The sequence below is a fragment of the Dryas octopetala genome, chromosome 2, assembly GCF_963921425.1.
Source record: "Dryas octopetala chromosome 2, drDryOcto1.1, whole genome shotgun sequence".
In the NCBI taxonomy this organism is placed as follows: Eukaryota; Viridiplantae; Streptophyta; class Magnoliopsida; order Rosales; family Rosaceae; genus Dryas; species Dryas octopetala.
The window spans coordinates 22,397,500-22,421,846 of record NC_141367.1 but is presented as its reverse complement, the minus strand read 5'-3'; the positions used below and the strand labels follow the sequence as shown (position 1 = coordinate 22,421,846).

Genomic DNA, 24,347 nt, shown 5'->3' with positions numbered 1-24,347 from the left:
TCATTTCAAGTTGGTCCACGAACTATGAAACATTTCAAATTTTCTCATTAACTATATGGTTCATTTCAAGTTGGTCCACAAATAAATAAAAAATATATATATAAATAATCCGGTTCGGTTCAATTTTTTTGTCAACGCGGTTTTGTCAACCATTCTGTATGTTTTTTGTTAGTTCGTTAATCAATTTGAAATGAACCCTATAGTTAATGGGGAAATTTGAAATGTGTTATAAATCGTGGACCAACTTGAAATGAACCCTATAGTTAATGGGAAAATTTGAAATATTTTATAGATCGTGGGCTAATTTGAAATGGACCCTATAGTTGAGAATATAAATGTACTTAAGCCTATATATAATTTGTGTAAGTGTGTCCCACATAAACCTCTTTCAAGTGAAAGACATTATTAGCTATGTAGTCAACATGAAACCCATAAATTGTTTTTTTTTTTTTACATCAGAAAAAATCGAACTGTGAACTTAGTTTAATTCTACCCTTATTTTATCCATCTCCATCACTTAAACTAACCCTAAAAGCTTAGGAATTTTTTTCTTTTTATTACAGTGGAAGACATCAAACTCTTAACTTATTTAAACTTACTCATTATCTTACCTCTCACTATTAAGACTAACCCGAAAAATAAAGAATAGTTCGGTAAACTTAAAATAGATTCATCATCCCGACCCGAACCCGGTCCACCTTGTGTCCATGACTCCATTCCTGCATTCCAACCCATGAATTTGTGGCAAACACGTGCGATCCATCAAAATAAAATTAATTAAAAAAAAAAGCCATAGACAGAGAGGTCGGGAAAGAAAAAAAAAAAAAAACAGAAGAGCCAGAGAGGCATGCGTCGGGACTCGGAAGGAGCAAGCAAAAAATATAGTAATAATAATAATACTAAGCTTTTGTTTGCAAGGAAACAAACAGAAATCGTAAGGGAAACACCACCACCACCACCAACAACATAGGCCGGTCTTTCTTCTTGTTTCCTAATGTTCTTCTGAGGAATTTGTAATCACCCACCAGATTATTTTCCGTCCTGGTCTTTATTTTGTGATTTAATATTTATTTATTATACGAGTATTTTGTTAAAAGGAGTGAAATTGTTGAAGAACAGCTGGGAGGGAGATCATTTTGAATCTATGGAGCAGCTTGTCAACTTTATAATTCGGCCTCCCAGGTAACAGTACCCTTTAATCCTCTCTTTCGTTTTTGCTCTTTTTCTTTATCTGTGAGATTGTTTTTGGAATTTTTTTTGTTTTTGTGATTGGAATTCTTGATGGGTTTTTGTTCATGCTCCGTTTGGTTGTTGAGAAAAGATGAATTGGGATTTGAAGTTTAAATCTTAGTTGATTTCCCATATGGGTCTCTATGAATATGAAACTCTTTATTTAACTGAGCCTAATTCAACTATTTGTTTAAGTAGAATTCAGCTTTTTCCATTTTTTTTTTTGTTGAGTTGAGTAGAAAGAAATAGAGTATGAAGCATATGGTTGGTACTTGATATTATTTTAATTTTGATAAGTTTCAGAGGAAAATATGGTTTATGCTGGTAGAGCTGGAGTTGAACCTTATTAGCATTCCCTCCCCCCTCCCCCCCCTCCTTCTTGATATGATGGAAAACCAAGATCATGTTGTGTTCAGTGCTTCTCTTTCCCTTTTCTATTCTGGTGTAAAATTTTAGATTCTTGGAGTTGGTTTGTTGAACTTTAAACCTCACAAAATTATTGAGATTTTAGTGATTTCTTTGCCCTAAAGGATTGGAAATATAAGAAACTTTTAATTACTTGAAGAGATTATGAGTTTATTCTTGTTGGGTTTCAGGGCTGAATACGACCCAAAAAATGATTTATTGGATCAAGAGTTCATACTGAAAGGGAAATGGTACCAAAGGAAAGATCTGGAGGTAAGCATCCTTATTTTGTATGTCTGAGGAAGGTAGTTTACCATTTTATTTTACCTTCTGAATTTCTAAGATTTTCTTCATGTTGGAGGCTGTAAAAACTTGCTAGAAATGCACTTTAGTACAGAACACAGCTGGTACAATCTGTAAATGGTTTATTTTGTGTGGGTCTAGCTCTGGTAATTCTTAATGGGGAACATTTGCATATATATATTTATATATATATATATATTTTTTCTTTTCTTTTTTTTTTTTTCTGTTGAACAAAATTTTGAGGAAATGCTATCCAGGGTGTTTGGGTCTAAGGTGCAATGATGCTAGACTTTTTCTACTTATGACCAAATCAGGTTTTGTTGTCAGGCCCAAGCATGGGTACAAAACTGCATCTGTAGCAAATATATACATGAAAAGTTTTGGTCAACCCTAGCTAACTGGTGACCTATTCGAGATTGCAGAAGCACATCTCATTTAGTGTTCAGGAAGCATTTGGTAAATGATGTTAGACAGCCATGGAACCTTTTGTATGAGTAATTCCAGTTAATTTCTTTCATTAATTCATCCTCTATTTTTTTTTTCTTGTTCTTTGTCTCCTTCGGAATGAAACATATAAGTGAAACTTGTCTGACCTTTCTAGTTGATGAGAAAGGGATCTAACACCCTACTTTAATTAGTTCAACAAAACTCTGGTGATTATTTGTCTTGACAACTTTTATTTTGCCCATTATTTTCTGAATTATGTTCATTTTCTGCTAGCTTATGACCTAAGATTTCCATGTGGTTGTTATCCTTCTATATAAAGGTCTTTGAAAATTGTGCAGGTTAAAAACAGTCGGGGACATGTCCTCAACTGTAGTCATTACATGCCCATTGTTAGTCCTGAAGGAAAGCCTTTGCCCTGTGTCATTTATTGTCATGGAAACAGGTGACTCTATAACTGAAGAATTATGCTTCAATGGAGTTGATGTGTTATTTCAAAGGGATTTCATACAGGATTTACAGTCTTTCTGACATTTCAAAACTTGGAAGAATGATATTTTATTATTGCAATTGAGTAGTAAACTGTATAATCGCCCTCCCTGTGATTTGCAGAAATGGATCTCATTTAGGTAATTAGTAATCAAACAATTTCTAAACGGCCGTAAATTCAGTAAGAAGGTGGGGTTGCTTGACTGTTATTGAAATATCAATAGTGAATTAATGGGCATCATAATTTCAGTAATTACTAAAGGCTCTGATATGGGAGTGATGTTTTTAGTGGCCACTGGTGAAAACCTTGCAATTTCCGATGTTATTTCCTTAGTATCAAAATGCCATATTGTACAGTGTCTGAAAGAATACATCCAGCCAGTCTTATTTATGTGAAAAAAAAAAATATAGTTACAATAGAGAAATAATATACAAATTTGTGGCATTGTCTTAAGGTTGTACTTGTCTTTACCTACTAAAAGAGAAATGGTAGTTGTCTTTAGATGGGTCTAGCATTCAAAGGTCTTCACAAAATAACCCTATTGATATTTGCTGCACACAATCCCTTGTGTGCATAACTGCATATGCAATTAAAGATTAATTCTTCTATTAATTGTACTGCTAGTTGAATTTTCAGAAATTATGTCAGAGCAACATGGTTGATGCCCTGTATTTCATTTTGCAACCTATATTATTGCATCCCAGTAGATGATCAGCCAGAATTTACTCTTCAAAGGACACTTCATACTTCATAGCTATGTTACACTTATGTATGAAAGTGTTATGTCTGTGCTAATTTAAATGATGTTTTATGCAATTTTTTTCATAGAATTTAACTTTACTGACTGCAGCATATTGTGTTGACAGTGGGTGCAGGGCTGATGCCAGTGAAGCAGCTATTATTTTGCTGCCTTCAAATATTACAGTTTTCACTCTTGATTTCTCAGGATCTGGACTCTCTGGAGGAGAGCACGTCACTTTGGGGTGGAATGAAGTAAGTGCTCAGTAACTATTCAAAACAAAAGCATTGTATATATAAGACTAGACTACAAATATTATGTTGTGTTTAATTCACATCATCTCCAGCTTGATTTAATGACCGCATTGGACTTTTAAAAAGTTGTAAGTTGAAATGGAAGGGCAATAATGGTAACTACTGAGTCAACTTTCTCTGTCCCCAATTTGGGGGGGAGGGGGTTGGGAGAAAGTATACTTCTACCTTTTCATTTGGGAAGTTTTAAACTAAAATAGAAATAAAAGTAATTTTGGCCACACATGAATATGAGATATATTGATTTTGTATATTTAATAATTGGTCTAATGAGTATTTGAAATCAAAGTCTACTATTTCCATTGAGGGCATTTCATACATTTTTCTCAATTTGTCAAAAACATTTGCATGAAGATAATGTTTGAACTTCTTGTTCAATGAAAACCATGGCATTTCCCTGTAGCTCCTTATGCACTGGATCATCAATATGCATGTAGGTATTTTCTATTCTGCATCATGGAATTGGCATCTGACATCCTTAAATGTTTTTCAGAAGGATGACCTGAGGACTGTGGTCGATTATTTGCGAGCAGATGGAAATGTCTCTTTGATTGGCTTATGGGGTCGGTCAATGGGTGCTGTCACTAGGTTTTGTTCATTCACTTATTGTCTTGCTTTAGCTTACACATATTAAATGCAGACGTATAGATCTTTTCATTTCTTGCATTAAAGGTTAAAAAAAGTTCTTCAATCTCTTGGAAGGAGAAATATAAGTGTTTTTCTATGCTTCCAGAGGATTGTTATAGCCAGTAATTTAATCCATAATTTCTTCTACCTTTTGTTCTTAATGGCTGCTAAAATTGTGATTGAATCATAACAATGCAACTTGATAGTTGCAAGTGTCATACATGTGGTTTTGAAATTATTGTATGAATTGGTACTTCCATTTGTATGATAATATGTAAGATACTCCTATTTTTGGTGTCTGTTGGGCTCATTGAGATGTCATTTATGTTCCAGGCTACAAGAATATTTGAAGGTTTTAAGTTTCATAAGAAGACTTAGATAAGCATGATTGGCAAGTACCATGGAGTCCAATGGTCTTATTCTTTTGGTACTTGCTGCCAACTAGGATGGTGGGACGTTAGATTGCGAGGATGTACATGTACCTAACAATTGATATATAAACTAAAAGTGCAATAAAGCTAATATAAAAATCAGTTTTTGGATATAATGTATCTTTGAATTGTTATCTATTCCTTGGTCGTTGGTTCATATTGTTCTAGGAATCCTAGTCTCTGATGTTAACTTTCCTGGAAATAATCCAATTTTTATTTTATTCTTTTAAGAAGCGAAAATTTGGTGAACCAGCCATAGTTTTGCTATTGCACTTGGTTGTAAACCAAATATAGGACTCAAATTTCAATATACTAATTCAGAACAGCCATTCAGAATAGGTTTTACCGCTTTAGGTTTCAATATAAGACAAAATTTTATGATGTTTCTGATATCTTTCAAGTTTCTGAAGAAGTTGCTTTGCTCATTATTATTGTCCAGCAAGAGCATATGTCTGCGTACGCTTTTGTGTGCTTAACCACTAGTCTTGTTATTACACCAACTCTGGTGCATTTCTTATTATTATTGTGCAGGGCTCTAACTTTGCCTTTGCTCATTAACTTAGCCTCCTGGCTTTGTTTAGGTCTTCTTTATCTGCCATTAACAATATACATAATTTGGCAGTCTTTTGTATGGAGCTGAGGATCCTTCAATCGCAGGAATGGTTCTTGACAGTCCATTCTCTGATTTGGTTGATTTGATGATGGAACTGGTGGACACCTACAAAATTCGTTTGCCGAAGTTCACTGTAAGTAGATCCTAATATAGTAATATGTCTGATTGTTTGGGATATTGCAACTGTGTCTTGTGCTTATTGAGGAATAGATTGCCATAAATCAGAGCCTTTCTGATATTCGTTACCAATCTTTTCCTATATTGGGCAATCAAGTTCTTTTGTTTATTAGTTATAGCGGCATACTAAACAATTGATTGCAAGGACCCTGATGTCATGACTGTTATTCTCCTATGACCTTGACTTTTTTTTTTTTGCCTATCTTAGGTGAAGTTTGCAATCCAATACATGAGAAGAGCTATCCAGAAAAAGGCAAAATTTGACATAATGAACCTGAACACCATTAAGGTATCACTATCTTATTAATGAATGCTTTTTATCTGTTGTGTTGAATCTATGACTAAATACATTGGAATAGAAAACCAAATTTATGTTTTTTGTTTCTCATCATCATGATTTTTCATACAATTGAAGTTCATATTATACAGTCAAAGTTTCTGGCTGACATCCATGTGTCAATATTTTTCCACTGGTTGTTACAGTGATGACATGCAAGAAATTGATGTAGGACAAACTGACAAAATTTACTTTGATACCAGTTGATGTTGGACTGGAAGAAAATAGATGAGAGAGGGAAAGGGAAGAAGAAGAAGAATGAGAGAGAGAGAGAGAGAGGAAAATAGGGTAAAATCAATATCTAGATGTCTAAAACCCTATTATAATTAGGCCCACTAATACAAGAAATCCCAAAATAATAAAACACTGCATAATTACTAATTTCCTAATTTCTAATAATAGATAACCTAATTTTTAAGTTTGCACTATGACAAAAATATATACAATTCCGCTTCTTTCATCCATCATCACATAGTCACGCCATTTGGTCAAAGACAGCTTGACTGTTTTGATCTTGAACTTGTCAAACCTTATTTTCACATGGTCATTCTCTTAGATGTAACTGTATGACTTATTTGAGATTTATGACTTATTGGACACTCTTGACTGGTGGAGTGTCGCATGTCAGACACAAAAATGGACACGACACGCAACTGACACGCCCGACACGTGTCGGACATGCGACTTTGCATGTCGGTTGACTTATTTATCTTTGTGTTTCTCATTTATCTTCTTTTTTTTTTTCCCTATAGGTGGCAGACTCTTGCTTTGTTCCAGCTTTGTTTGGGCATGCCATTGATGATGATTTTATACAACCTCATCATTCAGATCGTGTATTTGAGGCTTATGTGGTAACTATCCATGTTGTTATTACATTAATTTTGACATGATATGCGTGCTGGCATGCAGCTTATGTCTTGTGTCTCATATAATGTTTACATGGAATTGGAACTCTCAATTCTCTATGACGTCCAAGGGGTTTAGTTTGTAAATCTTGAGGAAGCTCCTTGCACACTTTTGAGATTGAGCTTGTTGGCTAATGATTTCCTGCTCCTTCAAATCATTACACATACTAAAATTTCCATTTGCAAGAGATGCCTCTTGGATCTACTAACCTCTGGTTTGCATCATTATATATTCTGAAATATCCTTATGTGAATGATGCCTGTTGGATGTCCCTTTTGGTGTATGTGTCTGTTGTCTGGCACTGCAGGTGTCTAATGTTGTGTTGGACTTGTCGTATAATGCAAATTTTGCAGGGAGACAAAAATATCATCAAATTTGAGGGAGATCACAACTCTCCGCGACCTCAATTCTACTTTGATTCTATAAATATCTTTTTCCACAATGTTTTGCAACCCCCGGAGGATGAGGTTGGGGGAACATTTTTTGACACTATGCACGATAACTTTGGTAAGGTAAATCAAACTGCAATTCATCTGGTTGTAAGTTTTTATTGGATTAACACTGCCAGATTTTACATTCACTGCACTTCTCGATTGTTGACTGCTTTACCTGCAGAGTGGTTGGAGAACTATGCATGAAGTTGATTATGGTCGTCGAGGTTCAACTGCTTCTAAAGGTATGATATGACTAAATTACCTTATTGTTTCTTTAACTTCTCAAGTACTGATTTCAGACTGTATCCTTATTTGGAAACGTCTTTCTTACTCAATCTTCTATTTATTACTTGTTACCTTCAGAACCAGCAACGAGCAGCAGCACACAGGATGCCATTAGACAAGTCCGTTCAAGAAGACCCATGAGTCGGACAGAGGTTAGTAATCGGTTGCTCAAATGTCAAAATGGTACACAATATGAAAGGAGGTTGCACGGGGAAAGATCTTTTGAAGGATATGTACAATGATCGATCACCCCCCTCTCTCCTCTCAAGCGCACATACAAATTTGAAATTAGAGGGCGACAATATAGCACAACTTTTTCTTTTGGTTGGGGAGGGGGGGTGGGGAAGTTGCTGAAGTATTAACTTAAATTTGTTGTCTTTTGGTATTTTCTATGATTTTTCCTTAGGTTCCTTCTGATATTTCATCCAAAGATGACCAATCTGAACCCAAGGTATCTTCTTGCCTTTTCTATTGTTTATTGTTTTTCAAATCCCAAATTGTCTTCCCTCATAATAACGTGAAGTTGTAACATGGCATATGCTTGATCAGTATCTGAAATATTTGCTGAACTTAAAAAAAAATGAAAAATTATGTGCCACCATAGGTGAAACTCGGTACATAATGAGCCTGGTGGGTCACAAATTTTATGGTGCATTGGTGTTTGAATAATTCTAGGTCCTCTTGTCTTATATCTATTAACTATAAAGGTAACAGAATTAAACATCTTCACACTGCATGGTGGTGCAGGATGGAAAAGCTGATAATGATCTTTGTTCATCATCTTCTGATATGATTAGCTTTGAATTCTCAAACGGCCATCCTTGTGGCCCTCATGTTCCAACCACAATGGATGACGATCAATATGTAGAATACCAACTTGATGACCTGGCAGGTTTTCCAACTGATGTGGAGGAGGAAGAAAGGGTGAGTCATATAATTGGCCTAGATGAGTTCTAGATCCAGGATTTTTTGGAATGTCTGATGAATTTTGTTGCCTTAGCATTTAACTCGTCCAAATTATCAGATGTTCATGGAAGCAGTGATCTTGTCCCTAAAAGACTTAGAAGTGAGTCGCCCACAGCCAGAAGCAGAAGAGCAACCACCAGGGGATACCCCTGATTCTCTAAAGTCGTCACAAAAAGATGACCATGATTCGAGACCTGAACCCTTGGAGACACAATCTACTTCCACTTCAGCTGTGGATTGTGGGTCCTTGAAAATAGAATCTACTTCCACTTCAGTAAGTAAAGCCCATGATTCCAGACCTGAGCATCCAACTCCTGATACAATGGTTCAGTCTACAGAACTTGCATCTCAAACTCCTCCATCCATAATGGACTTGGGCGGCGCCGGGCCATCTACTCAAAGTGATACACCAGCAAGCAGCCAAAGCACATCAGATAGAGACATGTCAGCTAACACAACAGCCACAGTAACGGTGGTAAAAAACCCTCAAGGCCATGTCATGGATGGTTTGATGCGCCGTTGGGATTTCAACTTCTTTAAAAACAACCATAGTCGATAAGATGAACTTTTTTTGTTTTTGCCTTTTCCCTGTAGACCATATGATGTATTGTTTTGTAAGTTGTAACTAAAGTGTCAGGGTTCATGATTTGTAAAATGCTTAAGACGAAAAGCAAAAAACAAACAGAAAAAGGAAAAGAATAGAAAAGGTGCTGTGAAGATGGTTTTTTAATTACAGATTCTCTGTATTCAGTGTCCACAACAGAGATGAATGTATTATTTTTTATTGGTTCGTTTGGATGTTGGAAATGATCTTTCAATGTAACACAGTTACTCTGTCTTTTCATTGTTAATCTTAGTCAATCTACGTTGCTCCCTTCTTTTAGGCATTCAGTACAAATGTTCCTGCAGGTTTTCAAATGTCATATTCCATGCAACCAAAGTACCAAACCAATCCAACAATTATTTTTTCTTTGAAGCTTTCCCCATTAATATCCCCAATTTCATATGTTAGTTTTGGGTAAATTAGTGGTTTCCACTTACTAAGTTTGTTTTCCCAATTCATATATTGTGCAAGGTCTCATTATCTCATAAAAGATGCTTTTGACTCTCTTTAAAATTTATTTAATATGTAAATGACAATGTTAACAATTTACAAGAAAAAATAGCATAATATTGTACAGAAAGGCAACGAAATTCTCAATAAGTAAAAATTTATTATGTCAATTCAGAAGTTAGTATAATTTAATTGCATATGTACAGATTAACTTGGAAGTGAAAGAATCTTCCTTCTGTAACAAGTTAACAACTAACAAAACAAAAAATAATTTTTCTTCACAAAAAAAAAACAGAATTTAATTACATGTGTACAGATTAACTTGGAAAAATAAAAAGAATCTTTAACTTTCAAGGCAATTATATTTACAGGATTAGTTCATCTTCTCCTCTGCAATGATTTACCCATCAGCTAGCAACGTCAATGCAGTCTCTACCAGTGAGTGGATTGTTGTGCTGTGCCTGCTCATTCCTACAGTACCAGAGAAAATGTTGAAGCTTTCAAGCTCTGCTGTGGTCTCAAGCACAAACTCCAGCTCCTTTTCCATTCCCAAATCCCTGAAAATTTGAACATTTTTTGGTTTGTCACTCATCATCCAAATTGCCAGCTCTACGGCAAACCTCCTTATTCTTGGGACTTTGATTGGTGGGTGTCTGTAATTCTTCAGAATCTGAACTAATTCATTGGCCACTTCTGCCTCAGTGATTCCAGCTTTCTCAAACATGAGGCTTGAGTCTTCAGGAGATAAAAATGCTAAAACATGTGCAGCTAGTCCAACCATCACTTCCTTGAGTTTGTGCTCTTCTGACATGATTGCTTGAAGCACCTGCAATGAGAGCAAAATGCATAAGAAATGATCAACATTGTCTCTATATTCATTATAATCTTTATGAAGTATGAATGAAAAATTAGTCTTTAGTGCCTTTTATCAAACTCAGACTATCAATATGAATCATTGATCAAGTGGGTCCTTTTTTAGTGTGATTTAGATTGACGATTTAGCAACGTAACATGTTAGAGTGTCTGATAAGAGAATATTACTGAAAATACAGGTTTATGGAATAGCAAGAAAGCACTTACTGTAGGTGCTGCATTTGTAATCTCCTTAAGCTGGAGGAAACAGTTTGAGCCACTGTAGGTGCACAAATTCCTCAAAATTCTAGCAGCATTGACGCGAACCAACGGAAGCTCAAGAGCTTCAACAAGGCTTCCGAGTAGGCCCAATTTTAAGATACGATGACAATTGTTCTTGCTTTCCAATGCCAGCATAGCTAGAGCTTCTCCAGCTCGAATCCTCACTTGTTTATCATTCTCCAGCATTCCCTTCTTAAAGAAAATGTTGAAAAGCTCCTTAAGCACTCCACCTGTTCCACCTATTCTCTCAGTTGCATCCTCTTCCAGTGCCAGACTAGTTAAAATTTCAATGGCCAGTTGTTGCAGCATTGGGCGGTAGTCTCCATATCTCAGGATATCTCTAATATTGCTGACTGTGAAAACTATTTCTGAAATCTCTCTCCTCAGATTCTTCCCAGTGGCGCCTGTTGTGCTTGCAAGTCTCTTCACCAATTGCAGGGATCGTTTCAGTGTCAGTATCTGAGCTGGTGTAACATTTTCTTCCTTGAGCAGTCTCTCTTCAGCATGTGTGAAGTCTATGATCTTTGGCAGTAGGCCTCTAGTGTTCCCAATCTTTCCACAGTTATCGTGGTCCCGGGCAAGTTTCTTCAGAATGAGAAGTCCCAAATGGTTAAATGTCCAGACTCCATAGTTTACATGGTCAGCAATGATTCTCTTTTCACTGATTTCATAAGATGCACCACTTGAGCTTCTGGAGTTTTGGAGCAGAGATGAGATTGATTCCATTGCTCCGGGAATTCCAGCTACCCGGATGGAGTTCTGCTTTTTGCCAGCCAGTTTTGACAGAATTTCTGCAGCAGATCGTCTGATTTCTTCTTCTTCTGGATCTGTCCAATTCAGTATCTCAACCAATCTTTCTATCACTAATATATTTATCCCAATCTTCTGCAGGGTGTCATCCGAATACTTCTGGTTCACCGCGAATTGGCGAAGGATTTTAGCTCCGATAAGCTGCTCATCTGGGGAATTTGAAGCCAATAAATCCATGGCAAAAGTAACCATATCCATTTTCAAGCCATCAAAAATGCTCCCATTGACACATCTTGAATAGGCATCATAGAAGAACCTTCTAATTGAAACCATGCCTGAAGGCCCCAACTCACACTCCTTGTTTACCTCATCCAACAGATTGCAGTAGCTCACCTTATACTCAGCATAAGCCTTCTCCATCAGAAACAACAGAGCTTCTGCCAAGGCCAAGGAATAGAAAATGCTCAGAGCAGATTGCCTATTCCTCTTGTCAGTGTCTCCCTTTTCTACGTCACCATAGTTGTGTTTGATGAGCTTCATTAATGAGAGAACAACACAAGCTGTTGCTGATAAAAGCTGGAGCCAATACAGCAGCCTACTGATATGGCTCGCACGAAAAACCCATTGAGCATATGGAAGCAGAGGGACCTCTGAGCTTGTCCATGTCCGATTCATCTTCCCTTGAGAATCAGAATCTCTTGGAGTGTTTGCATCATGAATCTCTGTAATTTCTCTGTTGCGTTGAACTTTCTTCCCAACAGTAAGAACAGGCCTGAAAATTGCTTTAATGTTCCCAATGAGGAAGCTTGATCTGGTTCTCAATGTGCGAAAACTTCCAGCCGATGTGGCTTGGTGTTGCCATTCAAGCTCATGGCTCCTGCTGAATATCCGAGTCCCTTCGATCAACAAAATGATGGTGATGAACCAGAAGTCGGTTTTGTCTAAGGTAATGGCAAAACCGCCAAGAAGAACAACGGTTGCCCAGATAAACCCAAGAGCTCCAAGGCCAGTTGCTGCCTTTTCAAGCACTGCTAGCCTCAGAGCAAAGAGGGTCAGCTGCTTTTCGGGTGCACGAACTGCTGGTGTTGTTGGATGAACAGAAAGTGGAGTGCTGCTCTGGGGCTCAAAGATTGTGTTACCTGCACTGCAGCTTTCACTCAGCCTCTGAAGCTCAGAAACCTGCAAATGAATGCTTCCTTCACCTTCTGCTGAGTTATGCTGAACCATGCTGCTAGATCTTTGTATGTCTCTATGAATGTCTTGTAGAAGTAGATAATATTTAATTGGCTCTGGCCTCTGGGGTTTTGGAGTTGTTACTGCTTCTGGTCTTATATATAAAAGCTTGGAGGAATATTGGCTTGGGGAGCACGTTTATTCTGTGGAAATGAAGAGGAAAGAGTAAACGTCATATTGCTTCTGTTTTTTCCCCATTTTCCTCGGAAGTCTGTTGTGCTTGGTCTTAAGTACTTTGTTGCTTCCACTAATTAGTTTCTTGATATATCAGATAAAGACATAAAAGCCTACTCTTTCCATAACCAAAAGTGAATATTCCCTTTTTTTTTTTTTTTGTTCTCTCTTTTATATTACTTTTCACTTTAACTGAACAAAAGCAAAGCTAATGTAGCTTTGTGTTCCTGCTGAAGAAATTGGTTGGGTTTTTCTCTGAACGTACCATTTTCCCATGTATTCCGGCTTGGAGACATTGACTTCTCCAAATGTCTTCTCCTTTTCTCTTTGTTCTTCCTGGGAGACTTTTGGCTTCTGTTTTTTTTTTTTTATATACAAGTCGTTCTTAATCAATAATTTCCTCCTAGTCTTCCTCCAAATTAGATCAACTTGGAATAAAATTTCATTATGCCAACTAAGCCTCTGCTATAGAAAAGATATGGATGATTTGAGTTTAAGACAAAATGTTATCAAATTGGCCACTTGTCCTATGCTAATCAATGGTTTCCTCCAAGTCTTTCTTTCAATTCGAAAATCCATTTAATTATATCCAGGCCTTAAAGCCAGCATAACTCTGCTATACTATTGCACAATAGCATATTCTTTCTCTAGATAAAGTTAAAAAAATAAACAATTTTTGGCTATTTCTTTCATTTGGGTTTTTTTTTTTTTTTTTTTTTTTGTGGCTTATTAAAAATTCCTTTAATGAGTAGTTTTGGCAAATTAGTTGGTTATAGCTTGCAGGAATGGGTAATAGAACGAGTCCATTTGTGTCAAGTTAAAGGCTCAAATGGGACCCTCCCTACTCCAATCTCTTTGAGTGCACGATTATTATTATTATTTTTGGGGTTGTCTCAAACTTTCGATCACCGTCTAAGGTTATATTGGAGTGCAGCTAAAAGGCAGTGGGTGTTAGACTTTTAGTTAATAACTTAATTAGGTTTGCAATTGGTGGCTGTAATAAAGTCTAACCACAAGGTAGGAGATTCCCTGATCTTTTTGGATCTTAACTTTATTCCTTTACGAGTTTGAGAATTGGGATTGTGTAAGGATTGTGTAAAATTGTAAATCAATACACGTAAACTTTTTTAATAATATTTCTGTTCTGACTTGGCCTTTGTGAACCTGCACTCAACTGGGTGATGATTAAAATGAAACTTATTTTGGATAGAAACCTGGGGTGTCCTTACAAACTGACTTGCAAGGAAAGGTACCCAAAAGAGTTATATACTAACCCTTGGGCATAGCTTGCCCTTGAAAAACCGGTTTGCAAAATAAGGGTGTCCGAGAAATCAATGACTAAGTTACTAACCCAAAATCTTATATTTTTTCAAATATTTGAACACATGACTTTGCTATAAAGAGTCAAGGAAATAAGAATTCACAAAATCAAAAAAAAAAAAAAAAAAAACAAAAGGAATGTGTTGTATAATACATGAGAAAGATAAAACACTCTACCCCAAGGAAAAAGAAGGGGAGGATGAGTTTATTGGTTTAGGTGGGTTTAATATTTAATGTGCATGTGGGGAGGTAGGTCGGTGGGTAGAGTAAAATAATTTTACAATTTTGTCAAACGTAAGACAAAGATTGTCCTACTTGAAATGCTCCCCAAGCAAGCTCACGACCTAAGCAAATTCCGAGCTAAAATATGGTGGTTCTTATTTATCAATTGCTCTAAACTGGACAACAGTTTCTGGCATATTTCAGAAATCTTACAAACCTTCCCAATAGTAGAAAACAAGCCAACAATCATTCATTTAGCACATTGCTAAAGAAATGTTCTACTGCAACATCAAAACTATGAATCGAGTCCACATATTTCTCATTTCATAAAAAACAGATCTTTCTCTTTTCAATTTTTTCCTAATCAACTAAACTCACAAAATGAATCATCCATTCAGAAAGACTGTACCAATAAATAGCTGTCAGTAAAAACTGTAACAAAATTTATCTCCATCCAAAGCTTTTGTAGCATAAATTCTCTTCTTTGTTTTTCCACTTAATCTCTTTAGTGACGGATTTGCAGAAGAATTTCGAAGTAGGCAGCAGTGGATTATGCTTCCATGCCCTCGAGTAAGCTCCCTCCCCCCAAAAAAATGTCAATGTGTGTTGCACAAACTGAACACTTCAAACAAGAGATGGGTTACAAATGCAACTGGATTACCATTTCCACGTCTTTCCACTGTTATCACCTAGAAGAGGAGAGATGACATAGTTGCAATAGCTGATAAGATATGTAAGCATACAGAAAGCAGCATATACAATTTGATGTACCAATTCATTTGACAAAGCTCTCAGGCAGAATAGAGCTTCTATGCTATCGTCACTAGGGACCTGTCTTAGTCAAATTCCAGCTCAGAGTATAAATAACTTAATTCTTTGTGTGCCTAGAAGCTTATTAAGCTATAGGATGGCTTTCGTATTGTTAGTATAATTCTATTCCATAATTTTTTCTTGAAGGTGTCCTGGAATGGTAAGAATTAAAATAATTGTTGGATTTATAAGATAAGGAAATAAATAGAGGAAGTCAATGTCAGAGTATGTCAGCACTTGATCGATATACATTCAAGACAAGCAAATAGATGACAAGGGGGTAGGATTGAATTATGAACCTAACCACTTCAACTTTATACATCGTCATGAACCATAACCATTTAGATATTGCAAAACATCAAATTAATGTCGGGTACAAAATCTAATTCCGAGACTCTCACTACCTGACCAAAAACATCAAATTGATGAACATGTTGATTAATTAATTGGATATCATTTACTGTTACTGTAGTTGCCATATGACCCATAAGCAGTAAAGATAAAATGAAAAATAGAAAATAAAAACTTTATCTGCAGGTCTAACAAGCCCGACTACAACACACCAGATCCACGACCAATGGACACTAGATTAACTAACAGGCTTTACATAATCATGCAGTAACTTTTTGCATCCTTCAAGGGACAAACAGAACATTAGTTAGAGAACCAATTAAGCAAAGGATGAATCACAGGCAGGTTTATATAAAGCAGACGTGATTTAATGAATCTTTAGACCATAACTGATATCTGATTGCAAGGCGATCAAAACGAAATTTCATTTAGGGCAAAAAGATTGGCTTCTCCAATTCAGGCTAAAAGAAGCTAATTGACAGAACTTCTGCAAAGATTGGCCAACAGAAAAGTCAGATGTGCAAATGTATTTTGAACCAGCACAGGCAACAGGCAGTGAAACATTTTGGCTTAGCGGCTAGCACATGGGTTATTAGACAGTTGTATAGTATCGAAAAGAATGTCATACATAGATCAAGTATATCATCTCCAACATTACCTAGACAACCACTATTTTGTGCTTATCTCGTTACAAACCAACTTGCTAAATTCATCACATAAACAACTCCAATGAACCTGAATTTTCATGATCAACATACTTTCCATTAATTAATAGATGAAGTCCAACCATATCTAACACTGTACCCATGAAAGATCCCTATAGTCCTCTTCATTTACAAGAAAACAATAAAACATAATAACACGTTTTCAATTTCTTGAAAGAAATTGTTTAAAATATTGAGTTTAAAAGGGACACTGTAAACTACAACTACTTAACGCAGTTGATTTTCCTAGGTTATGAACTTCATATTGAAATTGCTACAAGAAACATTATCCTACAACCCAAAGAACTCAAATCACTATGTACATTCTTCCACACAAACCAATTCATTCAAATTGTAGCATTATCATGTAAAACTCTCAGACAGTCAAAAAGACAAATTCAACTTGGTATCTCAATTACCTCCACAGCTATATCACAGTCCTCCTCTGCTGGACCTTAGCTTTCTCCGCATCAATAATGGCCTCCACCAACTTAACTGCAGTGTCCAACATGCCCTCTTTATTCACCACAACATAGTCAAAATTCTTAACATGCTTCACCTCCTCCCTCGCAGTAGAAATCCTCACAAGAAGGGACTCCTTAGTCTCAGTCTTCCTATCAATCAACCTCTCCACAAGCTTGGCCTCGCTCTCCGCCATCAAGAAAATGAAAACAGCCGAATTCCCAAGAATCTTCCTCAAAGTTTGAGCACCCTGAATGTCAACTCTCAAAACTATGTCAAACCCTTTTCCCATATAGTCCCTAATTTGCTGTTTTGGTATACCCTTATAGTCCCCATACACCAATGCATACTCCAACAGCTCATTCCTCTCAACCATTGTAAGAAACTCTTCCTTGCTCACAAAGTAATAATCTTTACCATGAACTTCGCCGTCCCGCATTGCCCGGCTCGTCGCCGTGACCACAAAATGCAGGTTTTCGTTGGAATCTTTCAGCTTCTTAATCACAGCGTCCTTGCCCACGCCGCTTGGACCGCTAATAACGATGATTAGAGGGTTGGGGTTGGGCCAGAGCGGCTCGGAGCTGAAGGCTGAGCCAAGAGAGGCCTCGAGAGCGCGAAGAAGCTCGGAGCGGTCGGCTTTGTCGATGGCGGGTATGGGAACCGAACTGGGTCGTCGGGCATCACCCATTTGGGAGAAGAACCGTGGGGGTGAGGACAATGGGAGAGTGGGTTTTGGTTTGGGGTGGATTTGGATGAGAGAGTTGCGGGTTCTCAAGAATTTTGGGTTGAGTGGTTTTGGGTTAAGGAGGGGAGGAGGGTTGGTGCGAGAGAGAGAGGTGGTGAGGAATCTGCGAAACATTGAGAGGGCCTGAGGGAGAGAGAGAAAGAGAGGGTGCACTATATGAGGTTGGGGAAGCAGGACACTGAATCTCAACTATATGGTTATAAGAATATAAGTTCAAGTTTACACATACACAATAGATGTTAATAAATTGGGGGTTTTTTTTTTTTTTTTTTTCTAAAGTCCAATTTAAAAATTAGGGTGATAACACAACCCACTTGTTATCGAAATCTCAACCCGATCTACTTTAATGAGAAGCGCGCGATATAGAAGTTATCGAGTACTTAACAATTGCCACTGTCAAACGTGAAAATCGTTGCCATTATGCGACAATAGTTATTTTAATTGCAAAAAATACTTATGTTATACTGTTATTAATTGTCACTGTTTGATATTGGAAAATATTGTCATTGTGCGACTGTGGCAATCTGCCCTTTTTAAAAATAAAATAAAAACTCAACGAGCGCTCGGCACTAAAAACACAGAAAAAAACATAACATGGGCTTTATTTGTACAAAGTTGACATATTTATCATTGTAATTTTTAAGTGGGTTTATTTATCATTAAGGACTGTAAAATAGACTTTAAAATAATTTACTATGATAAATTTACACATTTCATTTTTTAAATGGATTAGTCACGTTAAATAATATTTTGTATGATATTGTTTGCATAAAGATTAAGTTGATTTATCTTTGTCTCTAGGTGCACCGATGTCCTGATTCTCAAGATGTAGGCATTTAAGGACCTACCTCAAATGCCTTGAATATTGAATGCCTCAATATTCACCGTATGCTTAAGGTCTACCCTTAAATGTCTAAATGTCCACCATGGAATGCTTTAAGTTTCACCTTGTGATGTTTTTAAGGTGTACCTTGAGATACATTGGGTTGTCTTAAGGTGCATATTGGTTGATAATGTATAATTTATAAAAAATCATGTTACAAAAAAAAATTTTAAGGCCTTGGGACGGACTTGGGCCTTGCCTATTTGCACTAAAAAAGTCCAAAACCGAGTACGCAATGAGCCATTATTTCATAGAGTAGGTTCGACCTGACCTATTGTATAGGGCCTAGTAAGCCTAATGGCTAATAGTGATAGGGTATTGCTTTTTGTTTTGTTTTTTATCAATAATTGTCATACATAAAAATTGAACACTAAACCAATTCATTTTTGGAAAATATTGCATGCCTTCTCTTTAGATTTTGGAAGCAAATGACCTTGAGATTTATGATAAAGATGTAGGCGCAATACAGTTTCTCTGTATTTTTCCCCTTTTTTATGAACTCAGTTGAAATTTTGATTCAATTATTCTTTTGTATTAAGACAAGACTAGGAAAAAGTTATCATAATCTCAAACACCTAATATAAAGTCTAAGGTCTTAAATCTTATAATTATTGAGTTGTTCAATTAAGACTAAATTATTGTAAACATATAAAGTAATATATATTTTTTAATATTAAAAACATTAATAAACACGTTCATTTTTTAAATTTGTCTCTTCACTCGCATAGTAAGTAATTATGTGACTAACCATTCTAATATTGTAGGAAATATTACATTATAGCATAACCAAGCCAATTTATTTAAAGAAAATTTATTATGTGTGATGGTATAACTAAATGGCATACTAATGTGGTGGTATAAATATAATTTGTATTTATAGTTTAAATATTATATTATATACATACTATAATTTGTATGAAATCATAATAGGACGCAACATGGTAAGTAATGCCATAATGACGTACAATTATCTCACATCACCTTCAAAAGCAATGATTTTGGTGTGTGTGGTATTAATGTATTATTATAACTATTACTATTCATAAGCCGTAATATAAAATACCATATTATTAGACGGCGCAATTAGAAAAAACAATAAAATCACCACCGTCACGCACACCAGTCACCACCAGTCGACTTGATCACGAACCCACATCATCATCACCACGACACCACCCAATAATCAATTATTATCTCTCCCTCCAAGCCTCCCAATTTCTCAACTCTCCATAACACCAAATATCAGACCCTCAAATTCAACCCCAAAACCCCCGAATTCCCAATTCAACACCCCCATCCCCCTTCAATCAGAAACCCTAATTCTCAATCCAACCTGCAACCCAACACGACCCACCAAATTCAATCGAACCCACTTCACAATTTTCCCTCCAAACCAACCCCAGAACATCAAAATCGATCGTTTTCGCTCCCTCGGCCATTAATTGTTGATGGGCACAGTCAATCTCTGCAACGAAGCATTGAAACCCACCTCGACCGGTCACGTGTCGCAGCCTCCGCCGGTCACGTGCTCGACGTCTTGCACCGAGACCGTCAATGGGTGCCACGAGCTTAAGATCAGTGGGTACTCGCTCGCCAAGGGCATGGGAATCGGAAAGTACATCGCGTCCGATACGTTCGTGGTCGGCGGCTACACGTGGGCTATATATTTCTACCCGGACGGCAAGAGCGTCGAGGAGAACGCCGCGTACGTGTCTCTCTTCATAGCGCTGGCGAGCGAGGGCACCGACGTCAGGGCTCTGTTCGAATTGACGCTTGCGGATCAGAGCGAGAGGCAGCGGCACAAGGTGCATAGCCATTTCCTGAGGAGGCTCGAGAGCGGTCCCTATACGCTTAAATACCGCGGAAGCATGTGGTATGCGTTAAAGATTACTATTTTGAATGTATAATTTTATGTGTTGTGTGTGTGTGTGTGTTTATGTATTTGATTATTATTGCAGGTTTGGGAAAATGATTGTTGGGTTTGTTAGTTAATGATGATATGGTCTGTCTTCGATATGCAATGTTGTAGGTTTGTTGAGCTAATTAAGTATGCTTATAGGGTTTAAATTTTTGTTTTGTTTAATCATTTTAAGTTTTACGTCTGCCACAATCTTTAAGCGCCTTGATTGCAATTCGTAGATAAGATCCCAGATAAAAATTTGTTTAAATGTAAAGGAAGTAAGCGGACCAAAAAGCCTTGTCTTGTCTTGTGTGTTCTGTAACACTAGTTCAGTAGCATTGTTAAATGAGGAGCAAGGCAAAAAAATGTTGTTGGGGGCCTGGCTTTCGTGAAGCAAATATATTGTAGTTTACCTTGTCATTAGGGTCCATACAAGACAAAATTCTTGCCTGTAATGTTGTGGATAAAAAGTGTAACTGAATAGGTTCAACTTTTGGCTGTTGCAGGGGTTATAAACGCTTCTTCAAAAGAACTCTTTTAGAGACATCAGACTACCTTAAAGATGATTGCCTTCTAATTAAATGTCGTGTTGGTGTTGTTAAGACAAATACAGAGGGGCCTAAAACCTACAGTATAGCAGTACCACCTTCCAATATAGGTCAGCATTTTGGTAAGCTCTTGGAAAGTGGACGGGGGACTGATGTGAGTTTTGAAGTTGATGGGGAAGTATTTGCTGCCCACAAGTTGGTGCTCGCTGCACGCTCGCCTGTGTTCAGGGCACAACTTTTTGGTCCTTTGAAAGATAAAAGCACTCATTGCATAAAGATTGAAGACATTGAGGTTCCCGTATTTAAGGTTCTCTCTCTCTCTCTCTCTCTCTCCAAAAACAAAAACAAAAAAACAAAAACGGTAGTAAGCATCAATCAGATGCCTAATATCTGCAGTTAGGGCTGAATAACTATCAAACTTAAACAGAAGTTCAATTCTCCTGAAGGAGAACTAATTGCTGATTGTTTATTTATCCCCATCCTTTTCTTCCTACATTATTTTGTGGTTTAGTGGAGTATATTATTATTGTCAATCTTTGGGGTGGGAAATAACAGATTACTATTTTTTCACTAAAGAAGTAAAATAGGGGGAAAAATAGTTTTAACAATTACTGACATGCTATATACATTTACTCATCCACATATTTGAATTGTTTGAGCGGAAGCTTAGATGTTAGTGACTCAATGGTAAACGCTGAGTCTGAATGTGTGTCTTAGGCTTTTAGCACGAATTAGGACATCACACAAATGATTCATAGTTTGAGTGTTATCATCATCTGAATAAAGTTGTTTATGCTTGTTTGATAGGACTTTACTTTGTTGTTTATATATGGATTGGTGGGGTAGGCTTAGTGCTAAATAGCATCTCTTTTGCATTTTCAAATGACAATAATAAATGAGGAACAGAAGATTAAAGAAAGGTCCTTTCTTTCTAAGCTTTAGATATTGAGTGGTGACTCTCAATATGTTCAAGAGAATTAATTCTTTTGTAATTGGTCATATGGTACTAACATTTGCAGCTTTAATTTTGGACCATAAAAGTGAGTCTGTTTAATTGCTGGCACTGATAGGAAATTTACAGAATTATAACCTTCAAATTTGAAATGTGTATGTGGTTTTGATTAGTAGCAACTATATGTTTGTTTCAGAATGATAGCTTGTTGATGTTTGAAATGTTATTCAAGTAGTTAATGGCAGTGCATTTCTATCAATTATTTCATTGTGTGCTTGTTGACAAAATGACGTTGGTGTCTCTGTAATGACTCTAGCTAATTAAATATGCTGGGACAAGAATAATGGTCAGGCCCATGGTTTGCTCCATGTGGTCTGGGGTTTAATTCCCCTCAAGGTACCTACCTAGCTATTTGCTAGGGTTTCCTAACTCCCAAAGGTTGTAGGGTTCGGCAGGAGGCCCCTGTTTTGAGCCCAGGTCCGCGAAGCAGGTTTGGGGGATTTCTGGGTATCAAAAAATGAAAAAATATGCTGGGACAAAAATAATGATTATCTGTAAAAGAATCTGTTCCACTTTCTTAAAGTTTTGTGGGATAATTTAAATAGTTGTATTCTTTGTATGTCAAACATGAGGTTGTGGATATTATGCAACAGAGCAAGTCTCTTGCAGTTGTGGAACTTCATTGCTATGGAGGATCCCATGGCTACATTTACGATGGTGAAACTAGAGCTGGGGCAAATATAGTATCATAGAGAATGGCTTTGTTGTCAGGTCAAACCGAGAAATGTCCAGATTGGCTTCTGTTGTGCTCTATTACATAATCTTGTTTTACTTTGTGAGTGGGCATATTTTAGAGTTAGCATTGGCGATTCCCTGTTCCTTGTCTGTTATTCATCTTTTAGGCTAAAGAAACTGTTGTCAACAGTTAAGTTGATTCTGTTATTGAAGTAAAAGGGAATGGCTGAGCTTGCATGATAATAACTCCTCTTCCTTCTTCCTTTGGATGCTTGCAGGCATTACTTCACTTCATCTACTGGGATGCTCTACCAGACATGCAAGAGCTTGTGGGGCTAAATTCAAATTGGGCCTCAACACATATGGCCCAACATCTGCTGGCAGCAGCAGATCAATATGCCCTTGAGAGGCTCAGATCTCTCTGTGAGGCTAAACTTTGTGAGAATGTTGCCATAAACAATGTTGCAACAACATTAGCCTTGGCAGAGCAGCACCACTGTTATCAACTTAAAGCTGTATGTCTCAAATTCATCGCAGTGCCTGAAAATTTAAGAGGTAAGACCTTTTTTTTTTCCCCGTACCAATATGTCCTTGTTGTGTTAATGTTTTTAGAAAGCTATATTTGAAAATTGAGAAAACTCACCTGTTTTTGGTTTAAAAAAGAGAAGATTTAAATTGTTATTGGGCCATTCACCAGTTGAGTGGAGCAAAACAGGTTTAATAAGTAGCTTTTAAATATACAACTTATGAAACTTTCTTTATCAGTTGGGAACCTCTTGAACTTTAATTTATAATTTACAATCAGTGTTTCATTAACTTTTAATTTACAATCAGTTGATTGGAGCAAACCAGGTTCAGTGGGTAGTTTTAAATAGACTTGTGAAGCAAACTTCCTTCTTTTGGTTTTTAGGGTTTGGTTTTGAATGAAGGAAACTTTGTTGGTTGGGAACCTCTTGTGCATGTGTTTTTCACTCTTCAATTTGATGGTAGTAAATTTTATCAGAGGTTCAATGCTGATTGAATGTCTTTGTTGCTGCCCATTTAAGAACTTAATAACTGTATATTGATTAGAAGCTTTTCTTTTTAATATGAATATATTGATAAGAAGCTGGCGAATTCTTTTCAGCTGTGATTGAAACTGATGGATACAAGTACTTGACGGAAAGCTGCCCTTCTGTCATCACTGAGCTACTGCATTATGTTGCAAGGATTGGTGAGCATTCTTTTGTTGCTTCTGGATACGGGAAAGGGACCTTATTAGATGGCAGTGATGTGAATGGAAGGCGGGTTAAGCCAAGGTTGTATTGATATGGAAATAAGCTGCAAGAATGAAAGGAGAGAGCTTCTAGGCTTAGCCATTTTTGAATTGTACCAACACTAATGTAATTCATATGAAAAGAAAAAGAAATTAGTGGTTCATTTGGTTTTTCTTGTAATATCATGTGTCATAAGTATTTGTTTGTTATATACTTTGTAAACCCTTTGGTGGCTATATTCGTGTGCAATTTTGCTTGGTATAGTTAATGAAAGATGCAGCATTTTTTTTATCCTGTAAAAAAAGGTGCAGCATGTAACCTTTGTCACTGTGTCTCATGTACTAAAATGAGAAAGTGTGCAGAAAGAGCCAGTCCTGTTAAAATGAAATACCCACTGACAATATTCTTTTTTCGAT

At 36.7% G+C, this 24,347-nt stretch overlaps 4 protein-coding genes across 7 annotated transcripts; 2 read left to right on the top strand and 2 right to left on the bottom strand.

Annotated features, from left to right (window-relative positions):
• Positions 1 to 824: 824 nt before the first annotated feature.
• On the top strand, positions 825 to 9,540 carry LOC147294190 (uncharacterized). Of its 2 annotated transcripts, XM_086232421.1 has the most exons (15): positions 831 to 970; positions 1,098 to 1,182; positions 1,827 to 1,908; positions 2,724 to 2,827; positions 3,739 to 3,865; positions 4,416 to 4,510; positions 5,603 to 5,726; positions 5,979 to 6,059; positions 6,860 to 6,958; positions 7,367 to 7,525; positions 7,629 to 7,689; positions 7,811 to 7,884; positions 8,139 to 8,183; positions 8,480 to 8,656; positions 8,757 to 9,540. In XM_086232421.1, exons 2-15 carry the CDS (start codon positions 1,145 to 1,147, stop codon positions 9,255 to 9,257), a joined length of 1,767 nt encoding a protein of 588 aa, XP_086088547.1. In that variant the 5' UTR covers positions 831 to 970; positions 1,098 to 1,144; the 3' UTR covers positions 9,258 to 9,540. The 2 variants fall into 2 exon arrangements, with proteins under 2 accessions (XP_086088546.1, XP_086088547.1); XM_086232420.1 differs by having other exon boundaries at positions 825 to 1,182.
• A 361-nt stretch (positions 9,541 to 9,901) lies between these two features.
• Positions 9,902 to 12,907, bottom strand: LOC147294189 (uncharacterized). Its single transcript, XM_086232607.1, has 2 exons — positions 10,833 to 12,907; positions 9,902 to 10,578 (listed from the first exon to the last, which is right to left on the bottom strand). Exons 1-2 carry the CDS (start codon positions 12,861 to 12,863, stop codon positions 10,153 to 10,155), a joined length of 2,457 nt encoding a protein of 818 aa, XP_086088733.1. The 5' UTR covers positions 12,864 to 12,907; the 3' UTR covers positions 9,902 to 10,152.
• Positions 12,908 to 14,817: 1,910 nt separating this feature from the next.
• Positions 14,818 to 17,818, bottom strand: LOC147294188 (P-loop containing nucleoside triphosphate hydrolases superfamily protein). Of its 3 annotated transcripts, none has more exons than XM_086232624.1 (2): positions 16,870 to 17,818; positions 14,818 to 15,274 (listed from the first exon to the last, which is right to left on the bottom strand). In XM_086232624.1, exon 1 carries the CDS (start codon positions 17,769 to 17,771, stop codon positions 16,878 to 16,880), a length of 894 nt encoding a protein of 297 aa, XP_086088750.1. In that variant the 5' UTR covers positions 17,772 to 17,818; the 3' UTR covers positions 14,818 to 15,274; positions 16,870 to 16,877. The 3 variants fall into 3 exon arrangements, with proteins under 3 accessions (XP_086088750.1, XP_086088751.1, XP_086088753.1); XM_086232625.1 differs by having other exon boundaries at positions 14,818 to 15,207; XM_086232627.1 differs by having other exon boundaries at positions 14,818 to 15,200.
• A 1,836-nt stretch (positions 17,819 to 19,654) lies between these two features.
• Positions 19,655 to 24,311, top strand: BPM1 (BTB-POZ and MATH domain 1). The gene is made up of 4 exons (XM_086232395.1): positions 19,655 to 20,413; positions 20,947 to 21,295; positions 22,954 to 23,230; positions 23,802 to 24,311. The coding sequence occupies exons 1-4, from the start codon at positions 19,989 to 19,991 to the stop codon at positions 23,981 to 23,983; spliced, it is 1,233 nt and encodes a 410-aa protein (XP_086088521.1). The 5' UTR covers positions 19,655 to 19,988; the 3' UTR covers positions 23,984 to 24,311.
• Positions 24,312 to 24,347: the final 36 nt, after the last annotated feature.